General features: G+C 53.1%; 1 protein-coding gene across 2 annotated transcripts in view; it reads left to right on the forward strand.

Annotated features, from left to right (window-relative positions):
• The window catches only part of STX1A (syntaxin 1A), an 89,957-nt gene that overhangs the window by 56,844 nt on the left and 15,279 nt on the right, over nucleotides 1–17,834 (forward strand). For both annotated transcript variants that reach the window (XR_008745739.1, XM_055795507.1), the window contains exons 4-5: nucleotides 2,752–2,826; nucleotides 6,225–6,298. Coding sequence is in view for 1 of the 2 variants with exons in the window: in XM_055795507.1 (XP_055651482.1) it covers nucleotides 2,752–2,826; nucleotides 6,225–6,298 (149 nt within the window). In the remaining variant the exon portion in view is untranslated. The remainder of the gene's footprint in view (nucleotides 1–2,751; nucleotides 2,827–6,224; nucleotides 6,299–17,834) is intronic.

A 17,834-nucleotide genomic window follows, 5' to 3' on the forward strand; every position in this document is an offset into this window, starting at 1 on the left:
GCCAGGTCACCAAGTAATCCTCACACATCCTGTGAGTCGAAGCCAGCCAGAAGGAGTGTGTTCTCCCTGCTGCTCAGTTGAAAATATTTTGAGGGAAGACATCCTAGCTCCCCATCCCATGTCCCCTCCATCCATCCACACAGTCGTGTCCCCTTCCTGGGTGAGCAAGCCTAGCTCCCTGCCTGTCCCTGTGTTTGTGGCAGCCTGTTGTCCCCCAGCACTCCAAGGTCTTTGCTTCCCCGTCAGCGGGTCCTAACCTGTCTGGGTACAGGGAGTTACTCAGCTCAGGCTGGCTTGTTTCTTTTTTAAATACAAGTTCTTTCAAGAACAGGGAGAAAATAAATAATTAGTCACTTAAAGGAGAACTCAAATGGAAAATGTCCTCTTCCCTTCCCTGCATTTGTGTGTATTGTCCAGCAAATAAAGAATTTACCGCTTCCCCGTGAGGCCACTATGTTGCTCAGAAATACCTGGAGTCTGGGGTGAGGGTGTTAGCAGATGTGTTCCTCTTCTCCTTTTCCCAGTAGTGCTGAGGCTCTTGGCTCGGGGTCAGAAATGTGTACAACTGTCTATAGGATGTGACCTTCCCCCAGCACATTCCCATCATGATGATTTTATAATTATGCCTGTGACTGGCAGCTGGGAATGTGCAGCATCAGAGCTACCACAGCCATTGAAATGACTCAGTTAATGTGCCTAGAGTCTGTTAAACAAAGTTTAATTTAATTAAGTCAGTCTTGATCTCATCAAAATCAAGAGGGAGCATGAGGGTGGCAGCATTTCTGAGAAATCATATTTGAATGGCAGGTGGTTTGTACTTTCTTTAGTATCTGGATTTTGAGATACTGCAACGTGCTGGTCTCGGTGCTGAGTTGTGGAGTTGGCCACCCCACAGTCAGGGCACTGCTGTGTGGGAAGCCGGGCTGCCGCAAGCCCACAGGTCAGCACAGGGTATTTTGTACCACCCAACCTCACCCAACCTTTTTGCAGTTGTGCAGCATGCAGGGCTGCGCAGGCAGAACATGGTTGGGTACCTGCATGCTGGGCATGGGTGCTGTGCCCCACACTCCAACCTTGCTGGTGTGCTCAGGGCAGGGTCTGGCAGGATGGTGAGGGGCACACCTGCATGTCCCAGCTCCTTCAAGGATGCTGGTTTCTGGGACAAAACCTGGCTGAGATCACAGCATCACAGAGTAGTTTGGGTTGGAAGGGACCTTCAGAGATCATCCAGTCCACCCTCCCTGCCATGGGCAGGAACATCTCCCACCAGAGCAGGTTGCCCAAAGCCCCGTCCCACCTGGCCCTGAGCCCTGCCAGGGATGGGGCACCCACAGCCGCTCTGGGCAGCCTGTGCCCGTGTCACCACCCGCGTGGTGCAACATTCCTTCCCTCTGTCCAGCCTAAACCTACTCTCTTCCAGTTCAAAGCCATTGCCTTGTGCTGGGGACCCCAGAGCTGGAGCAGCGCTGCGGGGGGCCGTGAGGAGAGCGGAGCAGAGGGGGAGCATCCCCTCCCTTGAGCTGCTGGTGATGCAGCCCAGGAGGTGCTTGGCTTTCTGGGCTGCAAGCGCGCATTGCTGGCTGATGTCCCATTTGTCACGCACCAATATCTCTCTGTTCTTTGCTGCATGACTGATCAAGGAGGTTCATGCCGATCCAGGTTTGCTGAGCATGTGGCTTGTGGCTTGGAGGTGCTGCTCCTATGCAGCGAAAAGTCTTACAAGGCCCAAGTGCCAGGAGATGTTGCAATGGTTGTGCTGTCAGTGGTGGTGAGTTCAGAGCCGATTGCTGGCGTTTGCGCTCAGGAGCAAGGGCAGAGAGCCCTGTGCTAGACCCCATCAGCCAGGCAGGGCTTGGAACCTCCCCATCTGATGTACTTCTTCTGAATGTGACATATGCTGTAGTTGCGTCCTCTCTCTAGCCAATTCAGGAGTCCTGCAGCCTGCTAGACTCTTGTAAAAGCCCTCACAGTCTTGGAGAGACAACCCTGGGGAGATGCTGAGACTCACCGATGGGCTCTGTGCGCAGCAGGACTGTTCTTCCAGTGTGAGCCACGTGCAAGTCACACAGGCTTGCATGGGATGTCTGCGGGGACAAGGAGGAAGGGACTTGCTTGTACTTACTCTTATTTGCAACTCCTGTGCCCCTGCCCGTTGAAATAGGAGAATTGCAGCACACCCTCCCACCACTGCTGGGCTGCTTAGTCATTTCATGGGCTGTGGGACTGTTGGGTGGTGGTGGTGTTTCTGGCCACTTTAGCCCCTATTTTTCTGCCAAAAGCAGCAAATTCAGGCTGGGGAGCGAACACACAGACCCTGGCTGTTAGTCAGGGGGTGTTAGAGGAAAATGTCACCTTTCATAATGCCCTGGGAGGGGCTGGCCGGTGTGGCAGAGGCTTGGGGAGATCAGCCCTTGGTGAGCAGAAGTTTTTTGGTGTCCAGCAGCGGTTTTCTCTCCGCTCAGGAACTAGCTCTGTGGATTGTGTATCCCTTCCCTTCCATTTTCCGCAGAGCACTGGGTATGGGGGAAGTTAGGGCAGTGTGGCCAGGGGGTCCCTGGCTCCCTGCTTGCCTGACCAGCAATGGGTTTATTTCCAGGCTCAGGAGAGTCCAGCAGGTGTGTGAGGAAGAAGTGCTCCCAGTCTGGAAGTGGGAGTGCTCCCAGCTCTGGACTCCACATGCTGCAGGGCCAGGCAGCAGATTTTTAGCGGTGTCTCCAACACCTCCATATTTGCTCTTTTCTTTCTCCCCAGAAACAAAGGAGGAGCTGGAAGAGCTGATGTCTGACATAAAGAAGACGGCGAACAAAGTGCGCTCCAAGCTAAAGAGTGAGTATTTGCTTGTGATGCTGCTGTGGGGCTCTGCCCGCTGCCCTCCTGCCCTGCAGCCCCAGGCAGCGGGTGCCGCAGCTCCCACCCTGGGCTGGGCATGCAGCAGGCAGAGCGCATCGCTGCCGGGTCCTGCTCCGTGCCCCTGGTGCTCTGCACTTCCCGCTAGTCCCCCGTGACCGCAAGTGCCGCCGGGCCCTGGCTGTCACCTCAACCCTACGCTGGCAGCAGCTGGGGTTTGGCTCGGGTCAAGGCAGTTGTGGGGTGGTTTGCTCTAGGTAGGAAAGGGCAGGTTATGGACACGCCGCCAGCCCGGCCTGCACAACCTCTGGCAACCGAGCTGACGCAAGGAGGGGTCACAGAGCTGGGGGAAGGGACAGCCAGAAGTGGTACCTGCCATTGCTTTGCAATGATGACCCAGGGATGGGCATCATCTTCTCTCCTCCAGCATAATCTAGCTGCTTTTATGTGCCCTTTATGAATTTGTCCCCTTGTGCCCTGTCCCCAGGATCGAGGTGAGGGAACAGGGCCACAAGCACCTAATGGGCTGCAAGCAAGTCCCATGCTGCCAGCACAGGCAGATGTTGTGCTCTCCTGGTGAGCCCTGGCTCTGAGCAAACTGCAGCATGGCCAAATGCCGCCAGGTTGTTGACAACAGGTTGTTGCAGACAGGTGGTTGAAGAGGTGCTGCTGTGGGACTTGCAAGGCTCCAAGAAGAGCTGGCTCTGACCCGGTGAGCCAGGTTGGCACAGGCAGCCTAGGCAGGCACAGCACCAAGGAGTCCCCATGTGGAGAACCATGGTCCTTCTTCCTTATGTGTCTCTCTGGCAGCATGGGGCATACTTCCCTGCTGCTCCCATCCTGCTCCTGCGGGGCTAGTATTGCTTTTCCATCCCTAGTGCAGGCTGCATTGCTTGTGGCATTGCCCAAGGCAGCGGTGCCTCCTGCCCATCCCGGCTGCACCGCTAGCGTAGGCGGGCAGGAGGCACCGCTTCTCCAGACACGGGCTCTGTGGGTCAGCGGTGGTGAAGAAGGGGGCTGTTGGACTCGAGGAAAGTTGTCCTGCCTCATCAGCATGCCCTGTTACCTTGGCATGCCTCCACCTTGGGTAGCGCAGGGGCAGAACGTGGCCAACGTGACTGTTAGTTTCCACCATTGGGAGGGTCAGTTGGTCTCTGACAAGTGGGGAGTGAGGACAACACGACTGTCAGCCCGCTGATGGCAGGAGTTGTGCTGGAGCACTTGGACTAGCCCAAAAGCCCAAGACTGCACCCATGGGATTCAGTGGTTCAGTGAGGACGGCAGCATCTTGAGGCAGGTCACCCTGGCGTGGCTCAGATTTGCCTGTAGTGGTCTTGGACATCAGCGTGGGCTTTGCCCGAGATTGTTGCAGGAGACCTGGCTGTGTCTGAAGGGTGGGAGAGGACCTAGTGCTTCCCCCATGGCAGCAGCGTTCTCCCTAATCCCAGGGTTTCGTGGGAGCCCCGCAGCTATGGAGGACTCTAGATACGGCTGGAGCTGTTCGTTAGGTTCCTCACCACTGGTGTGGCCATGGCTCATGTTTATGCCAGAAGGAGACTTGTACCTCTGCTGCCTCCTTGCTGCCCTCTGTCCTGATGTGTGATCTCAGGTAGACCCCGGAACAGGAACCAGGGGCCAGCTTACCCATTTCATAAACCAGGGGTCCCTTCCCATGCACCAGAGCCCCGCCCCCAGCCATACTGGGACCCTGCCGTCCAGGTAGGGACAGGGTTTAGCCTGTGCAAAACAAAAAATCCTTTTCCATAGCTGGTTTTTTTTCTGTATTTTTGAAGGGGCTTTGAGAGCCTGAAGGATTGCAGGACAGGCTCCAATTCCTGTTTCCTTCTTCCAGAAAAGACTCACTGGTATCGTATTTACCTGGAACAACAGATGATTAGTCCTTGTGCTTTGTCCCAAATTGCCTTGTGGCCAGCACGATCAATGAAAGAAAACAGTCAGGACTGATCAAAAACACCATCTGCTGACAACGAATTGACTTTTTTAGGACAGACATTGCTCATGCAGTGGGTAATTCTAATTACGAGCTTCTCGGGAGAATGTGATTTTATTAATTATCATAAATTCACAATGTTTGCCAATACTGTTCCTTGAGAACAGGGAACGGTTTATGGCAAGTGTGGAGGAAGACCAGTTGCTGATGAAATATGCTGGGCAGGCAGCAGCCGGTGCGCTGACAGGCAGAGGAGCGTACAGGAGAAGTGCTGTGGCCGTCTGACTGTGTGGGATGGGACCTTTCAGATAAGCTCTAGATACAGACGCTTGTTCCAGGAGAGAATAGGAGGGAGTGCAGAATTTGTGCCGATGTTCTGCAGCACTCCCCTGGAGCGCGCTGTGCTGTTGAGCACCCTCTGAGAGCACTGTGCAGGGGTCCCCAGGCCCACAGTCCCTCTTACAGCGCTGCTGCTTGGTGCAGGGCAGTACCGTGAGGCCACCCGTGCTCACCGGCACGAAGCAGGAGCTCAGATGTGCACCATGGTGGTGATGTCCTGCGCTCTGCCCTGCTGCACTGGTTGGTGCTGGGGAGCCACTGGGCAGCTCCAGGGAATGGGGAGCCCCTGCTGCAGGAGGAGCCTGCTTCATGCTAGGCTTGTGGGACCGGCTCCAGCATGGAGGGTGCTGGGGACAGCAGAGCTCAGAGAACTGGGGGATGTCTGCCTTGCTCTGTGCCAGACCTCCTGCCCTGCAGCCTCGTGCCCTCTCCCTGCCCAAACCACAGTGAGATGCTGAGCAGGGAAGTGCTCCTTCCTGCTGTGATTTACGGTCTTTGGGCAGGTGAGGAGGAGTTCATCTCACTTAGTTGCACCACCGGGCATAATGAAGAGGGAAAATCTCTGCCTTGCTGCAGAGGACTGTTTTAGCAAGATGAAGCATGCTGTCGCCAGCCTGGTGGGTCCTCCCTGTGCAAGGCCGGGCAGCTGGCAAACCTACTATTTTTAGGGTCCCTGGAGAAGTCTTGAGCTTGGTTATTTTGCAGAGACATTTTAGCTCTGGGTTTCCTCCTGCTGCCTAGCAGGGGGAGAGCAGCATTCCATTTTGCTTGAATACTGGGAAGTGTGAAGATCAGACCTGAACATTACATCAGTTTTGTATTGAAATCCTTGCTTACCAGCCTGGGGGTGACAGGTGCTGCCCTTGACAGCACCAGGTCTTGGCCAGTGGCCAGGCACTGAGTGCTTCGCAGTAATGAAACGGGGCTTTGCTGCCAGTCCAGGCGAAACCACAGGCAGGAGCAGGGGACTGCTCGATGCCAGACGCTCCACGATTTGCAGGCTTCTCTTTTGCAGCCCCTTTGCCAAACAATCCCTTTTCCTTTTCTAAAGAGCGTGAAATAATCTGTGTCCTTTTACCTTGACCAGGTATTGAGCAGAGTATTGAACAAGAGGAAGGACTGAACAGGTCATCTGCTGACCTGCGGATAAGGAAAACTCAGGTGAGTCTCTACCCTGTGGCGCTGGGAGGGGGAGGGCAGGCAGCAGCTGGAGGCAGCTGAGGGATCCCAGGAGCTGAGTGAGAGGGGAGGGCTGTGCTTGGCTTTAGAGCAATCAGGTTGCAAATACTGAGCAAAGTAACACAGCACATTTCTGAACAGATCAGCGAAAAAGCCAGCCTGACCCATGACGTAAGTACATGCAGAAGGAGCTGTGGCAGGGAGGGCAGCATGCATTGGCTTTGTGCCTGCGTGCAACTCTGGGCATCTCTGTGGACAAACAGACAGGTGGGTTTCTGCACATCCATGTTAAGCGTATCACTAAAGATGATTTTGACTGGAGCAAAAACACCTTTTGAAGTGCCAGCATTGTGGCGGGGACTGTTTGCCTGCAGCGTGTTCAGAAACCTGCAGCCTTGGTGTGTTTCTGCAGTGCCTGGAAGGATGCTTGAACAGTTCATAAACGAGACCAGACTTACTAATGCAGCTGGGTAACTCACCTGAAGTTTCATTTCATCTAAGAAGATGGGTGGTCTTTCAGAGGGTACTGTGCAGGCTTGCAGCCTGCTGGAAATGTTCTTCCCTGTTGGGGCTGTGGTTGCCCCTCCACCGGGCATTGATGTGGCTTTGCAGCCCAGGAGACATTAGACTTTTGAAGGGCTGACACAACTTTTCTGCTTTTCCATGGAACCAACAGTAACTAGCACCTTGTTTAGATGGGTTTCTTAGCAGGGTTATCCAGGGGTAGAGGCAGAGATGGGGTGCACCTCCATTCTCCTCCTTCTAGGTGTGTTAAGCTCAGTTGTGACAGATGGTTGTGCTGCTTGTGCTTCTGCCTGCAGCCAAGGTGGGGTGAAGTGTGTTGGCTCTGCAAGAGATGGAGGTTGAGGGACATGGGGCTTGTCCATGGGTCCAACAGCACACACTGGAAGTGGGAAGTCACCAACTCTGCTTTGAACTGAGGCTGGGCTGCATGACCTCCTGACATCCCTTCCAGCCTCAATTATCCTACAGTTCTATGTAACTTCCCTCCCACCCCCCAAAGTCAAGAAATAGCTTAGAAATATTTGATGTAAGAAGTGTTGGAGTATCTTGCAAAGAGGCTTTTCTCTCAGGAGCAGCGGGAATGTCTGATTGCTGTGGATGTCCCTGCTGAGCGCTGCTTGAGTCCTGGCCTAAGGCAGCTGGAAAGAGAGGGCAGGTCACAAACGTCTCTCTGGTGTCCGTGGTGGGTACTAGTGGGAACACTTTGAGAACACCAACAGAGAGAGCGCATGCAGTCAGTGGGGTTACGGCAAGGCCAGTAACGTGGCAGAAAGTGCCAAAAGAAAATTTCCTTGGGGAAGCAGCAGGCAAGCACGACGCGGGAAGGCAGTGCAAAGTGCTGGAGGAGCACTGATGGAAAGGCTGTTGAGGGGCAGCTGGGGGCAGGGGAGATGACTGAGCTTCGTACACCCCTCATGCAGCCTGCGGAACCTGCACAGGTCTCAGGTTAACTCAGAAGCATTTGACTGCTGATGACTGGAGGTCTCATAAGACAAGGTTACCCATGGTCTCCAGGTGCTTTGGAAACCAGGGCTTGAATTCCTAAATAATGCGTACTTTACAAAAATAGGACATACTTTTACAAATTTTCTGAAATCAGAGCTATGCAATAGTCTTGGGCATCCCAGGGTTGCAGAGCATGTCGTGATGGAGGCAGGAGAGACCAAGGCCGTGGCTCTAGTGGGCTCTGTTGGATCAGCCAGTGGTGCAGATTTGTTTGGATCAGGTGGAGGCATGTGGTGGCACCTTGGCCCCAGCATGGGTGCAGGACTTCGTGCTGACTGGAGCTGCTGTACTGTGCACCGTGCGCAGGAGGGTGGGTGGCACCTGGCACTGCACCCACAAACACATCATTAACTCCAGCTTTTCAAGGAAGGTGGATCTGAAAGAGTGCATTTGTGCTGGGTTGGCACCCTGTGTTGTGTGACCATGACATTTTTGTATTGAGTCCATCCCTTGTTGTCTGTGGTCTGAGCTCTGAAAGCTGAACTAGTTTACCCTGATGAAATGGCACTAGATAGAGGAGATTACTGGTGTATACTGGAAAAAGTGTACAAAGCAAACAAGTGTTAGATTTAGAGATGGCATAACTTGGCCAAACTACTCAGTGACAGGCTGAAAATGTGGTTTAATTCTCGTGGGGAAGTGATTGTGGAAGAACGTGATGTTTTACAGCTTCAGCTCCTCCATCTGCCCGAAGGAAAGTCAGAGACTTGATTGCATGAACTGTTTGACGAGATCTTCCCCCATCATCTGTGATTCACCCTGGACAAAGCAGCTCCCTCCAAGGCCTTTCCAGAGAGGGGCTGTGCCTGCTCAGTGTTGGTTTTGTAGTGTTGCCCCAGGCCACGGGCATGGTGGGGAAGCGCATCCATGGGGCCTTCTCAGGTGTGGGGTGTGACCAGGCTTCTCCCTTCCTCTTGCGCAGGGGTGCTGCTGCCTTTGGGGGCACCAGGGTGGTGTCCAGCAGACCCTTGCTGAGGATAGGTGAGCCTCTCCCTGCTCTACAAGGGTGCTCAGGTCCTGATAGCAGGATCAGGCCATCCACTGACAGTTGCGTGCCTAGGCCATGGCCAGCTTCTGCATCTTGGCGTGGGATCTGACTTCAGCACTGCCTCCTCTGCAGCTACTTGGACTCTAAAGCTACTGGTTCATGTATAGGCTGAAAGGGTCACTTCTCCCCTGCCAACCACCATGAGTCAGGCTGTCGTGAGGATCTCGCAGGGGAAGGGGATCACTCTTGAGTGACCCCAAGCGCCTGCTCAGCCCGCAGGTCCCCTCATCTCCAACTTGTCGTGCGTGGTTCGTGGTTCACTGGACTCTTTTCTGTGCTCTGCCGTGTTCGTTTACTTTGTTGAAATGTTTATGCCTTGGGAGGTGGCACAAGCACATTTTTGTCCTCTTGCTTTGTCCTGCAGAAGCGGTGAGTCTGAGGACCACTGCTCATGAGCAGGCAGTGTCCTGTGTGTCTCCTGCAGGGAGAGGGAAGAAAGAGTTAGATAAACTGAATGGAAGTGTACGCATGGAAGCAGCAGAGGGAATGGCAGAAAATGGGATAAGGACTGGTGTAGGTTGATGGCACCTAACCCAAAAGGTCATCGAGATGCCAGCATGAATACATGCAGCTTCTAAGAAGGCTTAGGGTGGAAAACCATTAGGCAGTGTATTCCAGGACAGGAGGTGAGAGGGCCTCTGAAGCTCCCATGCAATTTAAATCATTCCATAATTGTAGTTCAGCTATGCTGCCTAATGACCCTGGGGCAGGAGAGGTTAATGGGGTGGAAGGTTGGTGTTGCTGGCAGCTCCTGGTGAGCACAAAAGATGCATCCCAACCCCCTCTGTGGCCACCAGTAGCAAAGGCCCAGGTGAAGGGGACCTGTAGGACATGTCACACACAAACGCTGCTAGCCATACGTTTTGTGGTGCATGCGATTTTGGGGCATGAGAAAACGGGTGAATCCAGAAGGGAGTGAAACCAGCTTTATTTTAAATATATTTTTATTGAGTAAACTCCCTTCCTGTTCAGTGCAGTCTCACGCTAGGCTTTGTTAGCTCAGTTGCAGCACTCTGGTGTTGAGCTTCTTTGGTTCATGTCTGTATTTTAAGCACCTTGCCTGTCCCGCCTCGGCCATGGGCTTGGGCGGTGAGAGTTCAGCCAGGCTGGAGACGTTTCCCCGGGGGCAGTCACACTGTGGTGGCTGGACAAACCATCTGCATTGCAATGAGCCGTGTTGAGGACATGCATCTTGGGTCCAGGACATCTGGACCTGAAGTCTATGAGCCTGTCACGGCTGTCTTGCCATCGCAGCATCTTAAAATCAGCCTTCTCTGGGCTGAAGCTTTGTCTTCTGCCCCACCAGGCAGGGTTGCTGTGTAGTTTTTACAGTGAGTTGGCCACCCTTCTGGTGATCCTTTGTTGAGAGAGCACCCAGCAAGATGCAGTCATTGCTCCAGCAGTGGAATCAGCCTCGGCATCGCTGCAGGACGAGCTGCAGTGCTCTGTCCTCGCTGGTAGTAGTGGAGGAGGTGCATGAAAATGATGTGTCTCAGAGCAGAGAAGCAAGGCCTTGCTCTGCAATGAAGATTGTGTTTTAGCAAACTATTAAACTGCTAAAGGTAACAGGAGCTGCCGACATTGCTCTTCAGCACCTAGAAGTGGGGATCCTGGCATGGATCTGCTGCTCTTGCAGGGGGTTTATGCACAAATACAGCTCAGTAAAAATCCTCCTTTCTCTAAGCACTTTGCAGTGAACCAGAGTAATTTTAGCATTTGTAGTTTATCTCCTTTGCAGTCTGGGAAGCCACTTGAGTAGTCTGCTCTCCTGTGCTGCACCTGGTGCCAGATCAAGACAGCAGCAACATTAACTGATCATTTCTGCAGAGGCAGCTTCCAGCTCGGAGCCCAGTGTCCTGCTGGTCCTGCACGAGTGGCAGGAGGCTACCGTGGCTGAGCCTGGGGCAGTGGGGAAACAGTCCTCCACAAAACTGGGGCATAAGAAAGGCTTGTCTCCAGAGCAAGTGGGAAGGAGAATTCTGGAGTGTAGTGAAGCCAAAGCAAAGGGTGGTGCAACAGCACACAGCAAAGGACAGCAGCAGGTCCCTCTGCACGCCAGCACTCCGGTCCTTCCCTGGAGGGATCCTGGCACAGACAGAGCGCTGCTCTAGTTGGGCAGTGTCGGGGGGAGTCAGCAGGTCTCTTCGCTGGAAAAACCTCTGTCATTACCACCCCAGAGACACTGCTGTGTGCTGACAGAAGTGCTGTGAAACCCACACTGGGCTTTCTGCCCTGTTGCTCTCCCCTGTGCCCTTCAGGAGCTGTTTGCCATCTCAAATGCAGGTGCTGGGTGGCAGTGGCATGGAGGGGGAGAGCGAGGAGGTGGGAGTTGAAGGTGGCTGGCCCTGGTGTCAGCTGTGGTGTCCCCATGTGTCCTAGGCAAAGGCATTACTTCTGCAGTGTCTAAGGAAACTAGAGGGGGCCATAAATCGGTGCTTTGTAGCCCAGGGCCATGAATTTGAGCAGGGTTTACATTTGCTCCTTGTTGAAGCTCTGTGATTTGGAAATCATCCTGGCACATGGGAGAGCGGGATTCAGGGCTCTGCTCCACCACAGAGTCACAGAATGGTTTGGGTTGGAAGGGACCTTCAGAGATCATCCAGTCCACCCTCCCTGCCACGGGCAGGAACATCTCCCACCAGAGCAGGTTGCCCAAAGCCCCGTCCCACCTGGCCCTGAGCCCTGCCAGGGATGGGGCACCCACAGCCGCTCTGGGCAGCCTGTGCCCGTGTCACCACCCGCGTGGTGCAACATTCCTTCCCTCCGTCCAGCCTAAACCTACTCTCTTCCAGTTCAAAGCTGCTGCCCCTTATCCTGTCGCTGCAGGCCCTGGTCAAAGCCTCTCCCCATCTTTCCTGTGTGCCCCCTTGAAGCGCTGAGTGGTCGCAGGAAGATGTGCCCGGAGCCGCCTCTTCTCCAGGCTGCACAACCCCAACTCTGTCATCCATGGACCACTCAGTCAAGGAGCTGGGAAGTCTTCCTGTAATTTGGGCATTTCTTTAGGTTCTGTAGGTAATCAGGGGAGAGGAGCTCCTCTGGGCTGCAGCTTGGAGCCCCTGCACTGGGAGGCTGAGATGGGCAGTGTAGCACACTGCTGCGCTTTGGGGCTTTGGCTTCTGACCTGGGTGGTCTCTGACTCCGGGCTCCTGCAGCTGTTAGTCTTCCCAGGGATGCCGACCCCATGCTGGGACCCCGTGTCCCTCAGTGTAGAAGACTGAAGCTGGGTTAATTAGCATTGATAATATACAGCTGTGGGCTGGCTTCAGGGCTGGCCCATGTAGATAAGGTGCAGCTGTGGCTGGGTAAGTGAAGTGGTTGAGAGCCAGTGAAGGGAGAGCAGCCGAGGAAGAAGCGGGGAGAGGAAGAAGCAAGAGAAGAGCAGAGTGTGCCCTGGATGAGGCAAAGGCAGCAGAGGGACTGTATGAAGAGTATGCTGGATGAGATCATGAAAGACCTTGTTGCAGGTTGATAGTTTGGAGTGTCGTGACACAGTGTGCATGCCCAGTGTGCACGCTCGTGTGTGCAGGAGGGGATGGAGGCTGGGAGGTGAGCTGGGCACAGGGTGGTGTTGTCCCAGGGTTATGTTGCTGGCTTTGCTTGTTGCTGCACGCTGTGGGTAAGAGGAGGGGACAGCTCTGGCAGGCTGGCTAGCAGCACTGCTGGGCTGTGTGTGCCTGATGGTTGAGCTGTACTGGTGCAACTGTTGTAGCTGTCACCTGAGGAACTGTGTGGGGTGAGCTTGTATTAAAGCAGTCTTCTGGCTGGAGCATACCATTAGTGTGAAAGTGTCCCTCACTCTTGCTTATGTTGGTTTTTGCCCTGGTACCCAGTCTTGAATTTTTGGTGCTATGGGTCAGATCCTTGGTGGGGCCACCACCTTGCAGTGGAGCTATTGCACCTGACATTGGCTGTGTCTGTAGTTTGAGCGTCCCTCTTGGACTCCTGGCCATACAGGGACAAACAGCAGCCCAACTAGAAATCTGGTACCCAGGTTTGTTCCTTGTTGAGGGATCACAGCAAAGTGGTGAGAAGGGAGCTCGGGACATCCCAGCCCCTGCCACAGAGCAGTGCCAGTCGTGTCAGGTTGCTCGTGGTCCTGTCCAGCTGTATTCTCAGTATTAGATTCTCAGATATAGAAGGATGGAGATGCCATTGGCATCAGTCCATGGGTCCTCTGGGCCCCAGTCCAGTGTTTGACCAACCTTATGATGATTTTTTCCTCCTTACTACTTAACTAGAATTCCGTGTGTCCCAGCTTGATCTGTTGTCTCGTCCTGCCCCTGTGCACCTCCAAGAAGAGTCTGGCTCCAGCAACTCTCCATTCTCCCACGGGGTCACTGTAAGCAGCAGTAAGATCCCCCTGAGCTTTCTCCCCTTCAGCTGACCAAACCGTGCTTCTCTCAGCCTGTCCTTATTTCTCCTGTGCTCCAGCTCAGAACACCTTGGTGGCCTCAACTGGCTTTGCTCACACGCAATGTGTTTTGGGGAGCCCCAAGCAGAACGTGGCACGTTAGTTGTGGTCTCACAGGCACTAGGTGGAAGTGAACAATCCCTGTCCGCCCCATGGACTGTCCTCCTGCTCACCCAGCACATGATGAGTTTTACCTTCGCTGCTGACTATGGGACAATGTGAAGTCCGTGAGGACTCCCAGAGCTCTAGGTACTTTCAGGCCAGCTGGCCCCCAGCCCATCCTGTGACATGCATCCTGTCCCCAGTGCAGGATGCTGCATTTGCCCTTGAGCTTCATGGTGTTCCTGTCAGCCCCTTTCTCCAGACTGTTGAGGTCCTTCTGAATACCAGCCCTGTCTCCTATTGCTCTCCCCACTTTGGTATCTTCTGCAAACTTGCTGAAAGCGCACTCCGCTACACCTTCCCAGGTTACTGGTGAAGATGTTTAATGGTATTTTTCAGACCCAATATCGCTCACTGAGGGTTTACCATTAGGAACTGGCCACTGGTCGGACTTGTATTGCTGATCACAACCTGGCAGTCCAGACAGTTTTCAACCAACCTTATCCAACCTGTGTCCTGTCAAAATGGCTGGAAGAATACTGTGGGAGTCCATGTCAAAGGCCTTAAACACAGGGTGTGCACCGTTCCCTGCTCTCCTCTTACCTGCATAGCCAGTCACCTCATTGGAGAAGACCATCAGAATGGCCCAGTGTGATTTTGTCCAGGTAAATCCATGCTGGCTGTTTCCAGTTACCTTCTTGTCCTTCTAGGAGGGTTTACTCAGTGACTGAGAGGAGGCTGAGAGGTTCCCCAAATCTTCCCACCAAAAGATGTGTCATTTGCCCTTTTTTGCCAGTCCTCTGGAACCGCCCATGGTCATTGCTGTCTTTGGCCCTTTGCAGTGACATTAGCCAGCTCCATCAGCATGCTCAGATGCATCCCACCTGGTCCCGTGGACCTGTGTATTTCCAGTTGCCGTAAGCATGCCCGATGTCTGCGTGCCTCTCCACGGGCAGTGTTTCATGCCACTAACTTCTGCTCAGAGGGCACCGGGATGCCAAGGACAGACCTTAGCAGTGATCACCAAGACAAAAGAAGAAATGGAAACCTTAGCCTTTGCTGTGTCCCGGATCACTAGATCTCCCATCCCATTGAGCAGTGGGACCACAGCTCTTTGGTATTAGGGCAGCCCGTCCTGCGGCCCCGCACACTCCTCACACTGCTCCAGCTGAGCTCTGCCTCTCCCAGCTCCACCCTGGGTGCTTGGGCGATGTGTCTGTGTTCCCCCAGAACCTGGCCCCACTCCCACCTTGGCTACTACCTTTGTGTGTGGGATTTGGGATGATTTGAACTGGAGAGCTGGTTTAGATGTGCCTGGTACTTTAAGTGTGGTCCTTGTGTAGGTATTTTGCAGCAAGGACTTCACTAGTTTGCATGGGCTTTGGCGTGAGCAAATCACTGAGTAAAGAGAGGAATGAGGAGCTGATTTCCCCCCTTGTTAACAAGTTGTAAATTAGCAGTAACTGAGCATTAAGATTATGGACTTTTATTCTGGCTTTGCCGGTTTTATCTCCATCCAGTAGAACCTCATCAGACCTGGACCTTTGTCCTGGTTTCGGCTGGGACAGAGTTGATTTTCTTCTTAGCAGCTGGTGCAGTGCTGTGTTTTGGATCTGGGGTGAGGACCATGCTGAGGGCACGCTGATGGTTCGGGTTGTTGCTGGGTGATGTTTACACTTGGTGCAGGATTTCTCTGTTCCTTGGGACCTGCCGGCGAGAGGGCTGGGGGGGCACGGGGAATCGGGAGAGGACACAGCTGGGACAACTGACGCGAACTAGCCAAAGGGCTATTCCATGCCATGGGATGCCACGCTCAGTCTATAAACTGGGGGGAGTGGGTCGGTGCCTGCTGATCGCTGCTCCCTGAGCATCAGTCAGTGGGTGGTGAGCAGCTGTATTGTCCATCACCTGGGGATTTTTTCCATTCCCTTTGGATTTTAGTCTTCTCCCCTTCTCCCTCCTTTTCATTAAATTGTTGCTGTTGTTGTTATTATTTTATTTCAATTATTAATTTTTTCTTATCTCAGCCTTTGAGTTTTATCTTTTTCCTGATTCTCTTCCCCATCCCGCTGGGGGCAGGGGGAGTGAGCAAGCAGCTGCCTGGTACTCAGTTGCTGGTTGGGGTTAAACCACGACAACCTTTCATAGGAACAGCTTTTTCTTACCCTGGGCCAGCTGGTCAGGCTGTGTTGGAGCCAAAAAGGCAGGGAGGTTCATGTGAGTCTGGTCCTCTGGTAGGTGCTGGGGCAGGTGGTGGTGCTGGTCTCCTCCCTGAGGGCACCAGCCCATCCTCCAGTGGCTGTCCCAAACTCCACAAGCTCCCAGCAAACTGGTCCCAGGGGTAGCCTCGCTCCAGGGCTGCTTCTGCACGGAGGAAAGGTTGTTTTCATGTTCTAAATTAATTACATTAAAATCACTTTGTTTATCCCTGTTTCACATCAGCAGTTTGAGTAAAGCACCATGCCTCGGTCAACTCGCCAGCAGCAGAAAGATATGGGGAGCTTTGGGGTCACAGCTCCGAAGGGCATCCCCAGCCCAGGAACATTGCCAGTGAGACAGGTTCTCAGACATCCCAACAGTATTTCCCATGTTTCTAGAAGTATCAAATTTTGAGTTCCTAACAGATCAAAAGCTGCTATTTACAGTCTTCCAAATGTCAGTAATTTTGGTCCCTGTAATTCAGAGCAGCTTTTGCTGTGGTTGTTTTGGGGCTTGGTTTGTCTGCCTGGTACAGTGGAAATATTCACCTCACTAGAGAATAGTTTGAACTAGTTCAAACACTGAAACAAACCCGGCCGGTAGGAACTCAGGAGTGGGACCTCTCTCGCTGCTGTAACCCTGACGGGCTCAGCAGGAAGGCAGGCATCTTCCCTGGGATCCCCCATGGGATGAGCACTTCAGAAATGTCTTTCTTTTAATAAAAAACATTGAAGGCCAAGGTTCCAGGTTTCAGTCTGTGCTTTGTGGGAGTTTCAGAGCCCCCTGTGGGTACCCAGGGCTGTATGAGCTCTTTGGCAATCCAGCTTGGTGGTTCAGCAACTTGGGCTGTCTGCCCCATGTTTGGGGAGTGAAGAGTTGCTGGCCCAGGGTGAAACAACCCCATTCCCTAGCTTTAGTTAATATTTTCTGTTTAGTGAATTTCTTTCAAAGGCAAGGTACGTTTTTATTTACTCTGAATATTCAGGTAGTTTTATGTAATGAGTGAAAGCCATTTAAAATGCTTTTTTCCAGCCTGTTTTGCATGAAACTCTGTGTTCCTTCAAAACTCAAGTGCATTTTGTAGACATGTGGGATGCCTGTGGGAACATAAAATAACAGTCTGACAAAATAAACAGCAAGTTAAATAACTTCTTAAGTCAAAGAGGTATGGCGTTGGTATACTGATTAGCAGGAAGGGGTGTCATTCAACACCCAGGCTATACTTGGCTGCAGATCAAAATACCTTGATACTTTTCAGCTGAATGAGAATGAACTGGAGTTTAGGAAAACAGTTTTGAAAAGGTAGAAGTATTGCTTAGATGGCACATCACATTTTTTTGCCAGATTTCAAGCCACGATGCTCAGGAGCTGTTTTGACCTTGCCTTGGGCTGGGCACCTCTCGAGCAGAGGCTGCCTGCTCAAGCTGAAGCTGCCAGGAGGCTTTTGTGTGTCGTTTGCCAGCGGAGGAGGAATAAGATGAGCTGAGTCTTAAGTCTCTGCCATAAATACTGAGCTGCTGCTTGCTTAGAATAGCTGCAAAGCAAGTGCAAGTATATCTTCAAGATGTCTCCGGTGCCGTGTCCTGGAGGTGGGGATGTGTTGGCTGAGGCTGCTCCAGGTGTACCAACATCTGGTAGGAGCATCCGAGTGCCAGTGTGTGCCACGCATGTCTGACCCTGCAGAGATGCTGCGTTCCGCCTGTCCCTCCTTGTGCAGACTATGGGAGCTGTTCCAGCTCGACAGTGCTGGGTACAGCCCTTCGGTTTGTCTAAGGGTGAGCTCAGGCCATGCTGGTGGCCCTGAAAGTCCCAGGGGGAACACTCATGGGGGGTATCTTCATTGGGTTAGTCTCTCTATGTCTTTCTGCTGATCCTTTCTGAGTATTGTCTTTTCCTATCCCTTTTCCATCATCTCCTCTCCTTTCACCTTCCACCATTTCTCCATATCTCCTCGTGTTCCCTGCTCCCCAGACTGGGCTGCATGAGCAGTCGATAGGGTGAGGTTGGGGTAACACAGGCTTTGTCTCCCTGCAGCACTACTGTGGGTGCCCATCGCGTGTGAGTGATGCTGAGTGCCCAGGATGGAGGTGTGAGATGTGGCTGGTCCCGTCAGTCACGTGTTGTTGCTTCTGCTGCATGATTGAAGAAGCGCACAAGCATTTCTTTCTTGACACAGTATTGGGTTTGGCTCTGCTTAAGACTCGTGCACTGGATTTGACTTCACTTAA

The sequence above is a fragment of the Falco peregrinus genome, chromosome 2 (genome assembly GCF_023634155.1).
Source record: "Falco peregrinus isolate bFalPer1 chromosome 2, bFalPer1.pri, whole genome shotgun sequence".
Classification (NCBI taxonomy): domain Eukaryota; kingdom Metazoa; phylum Chordata; class Aves; order Falconiformes; family Falconidae; genus Falco; species Falco peregrinus.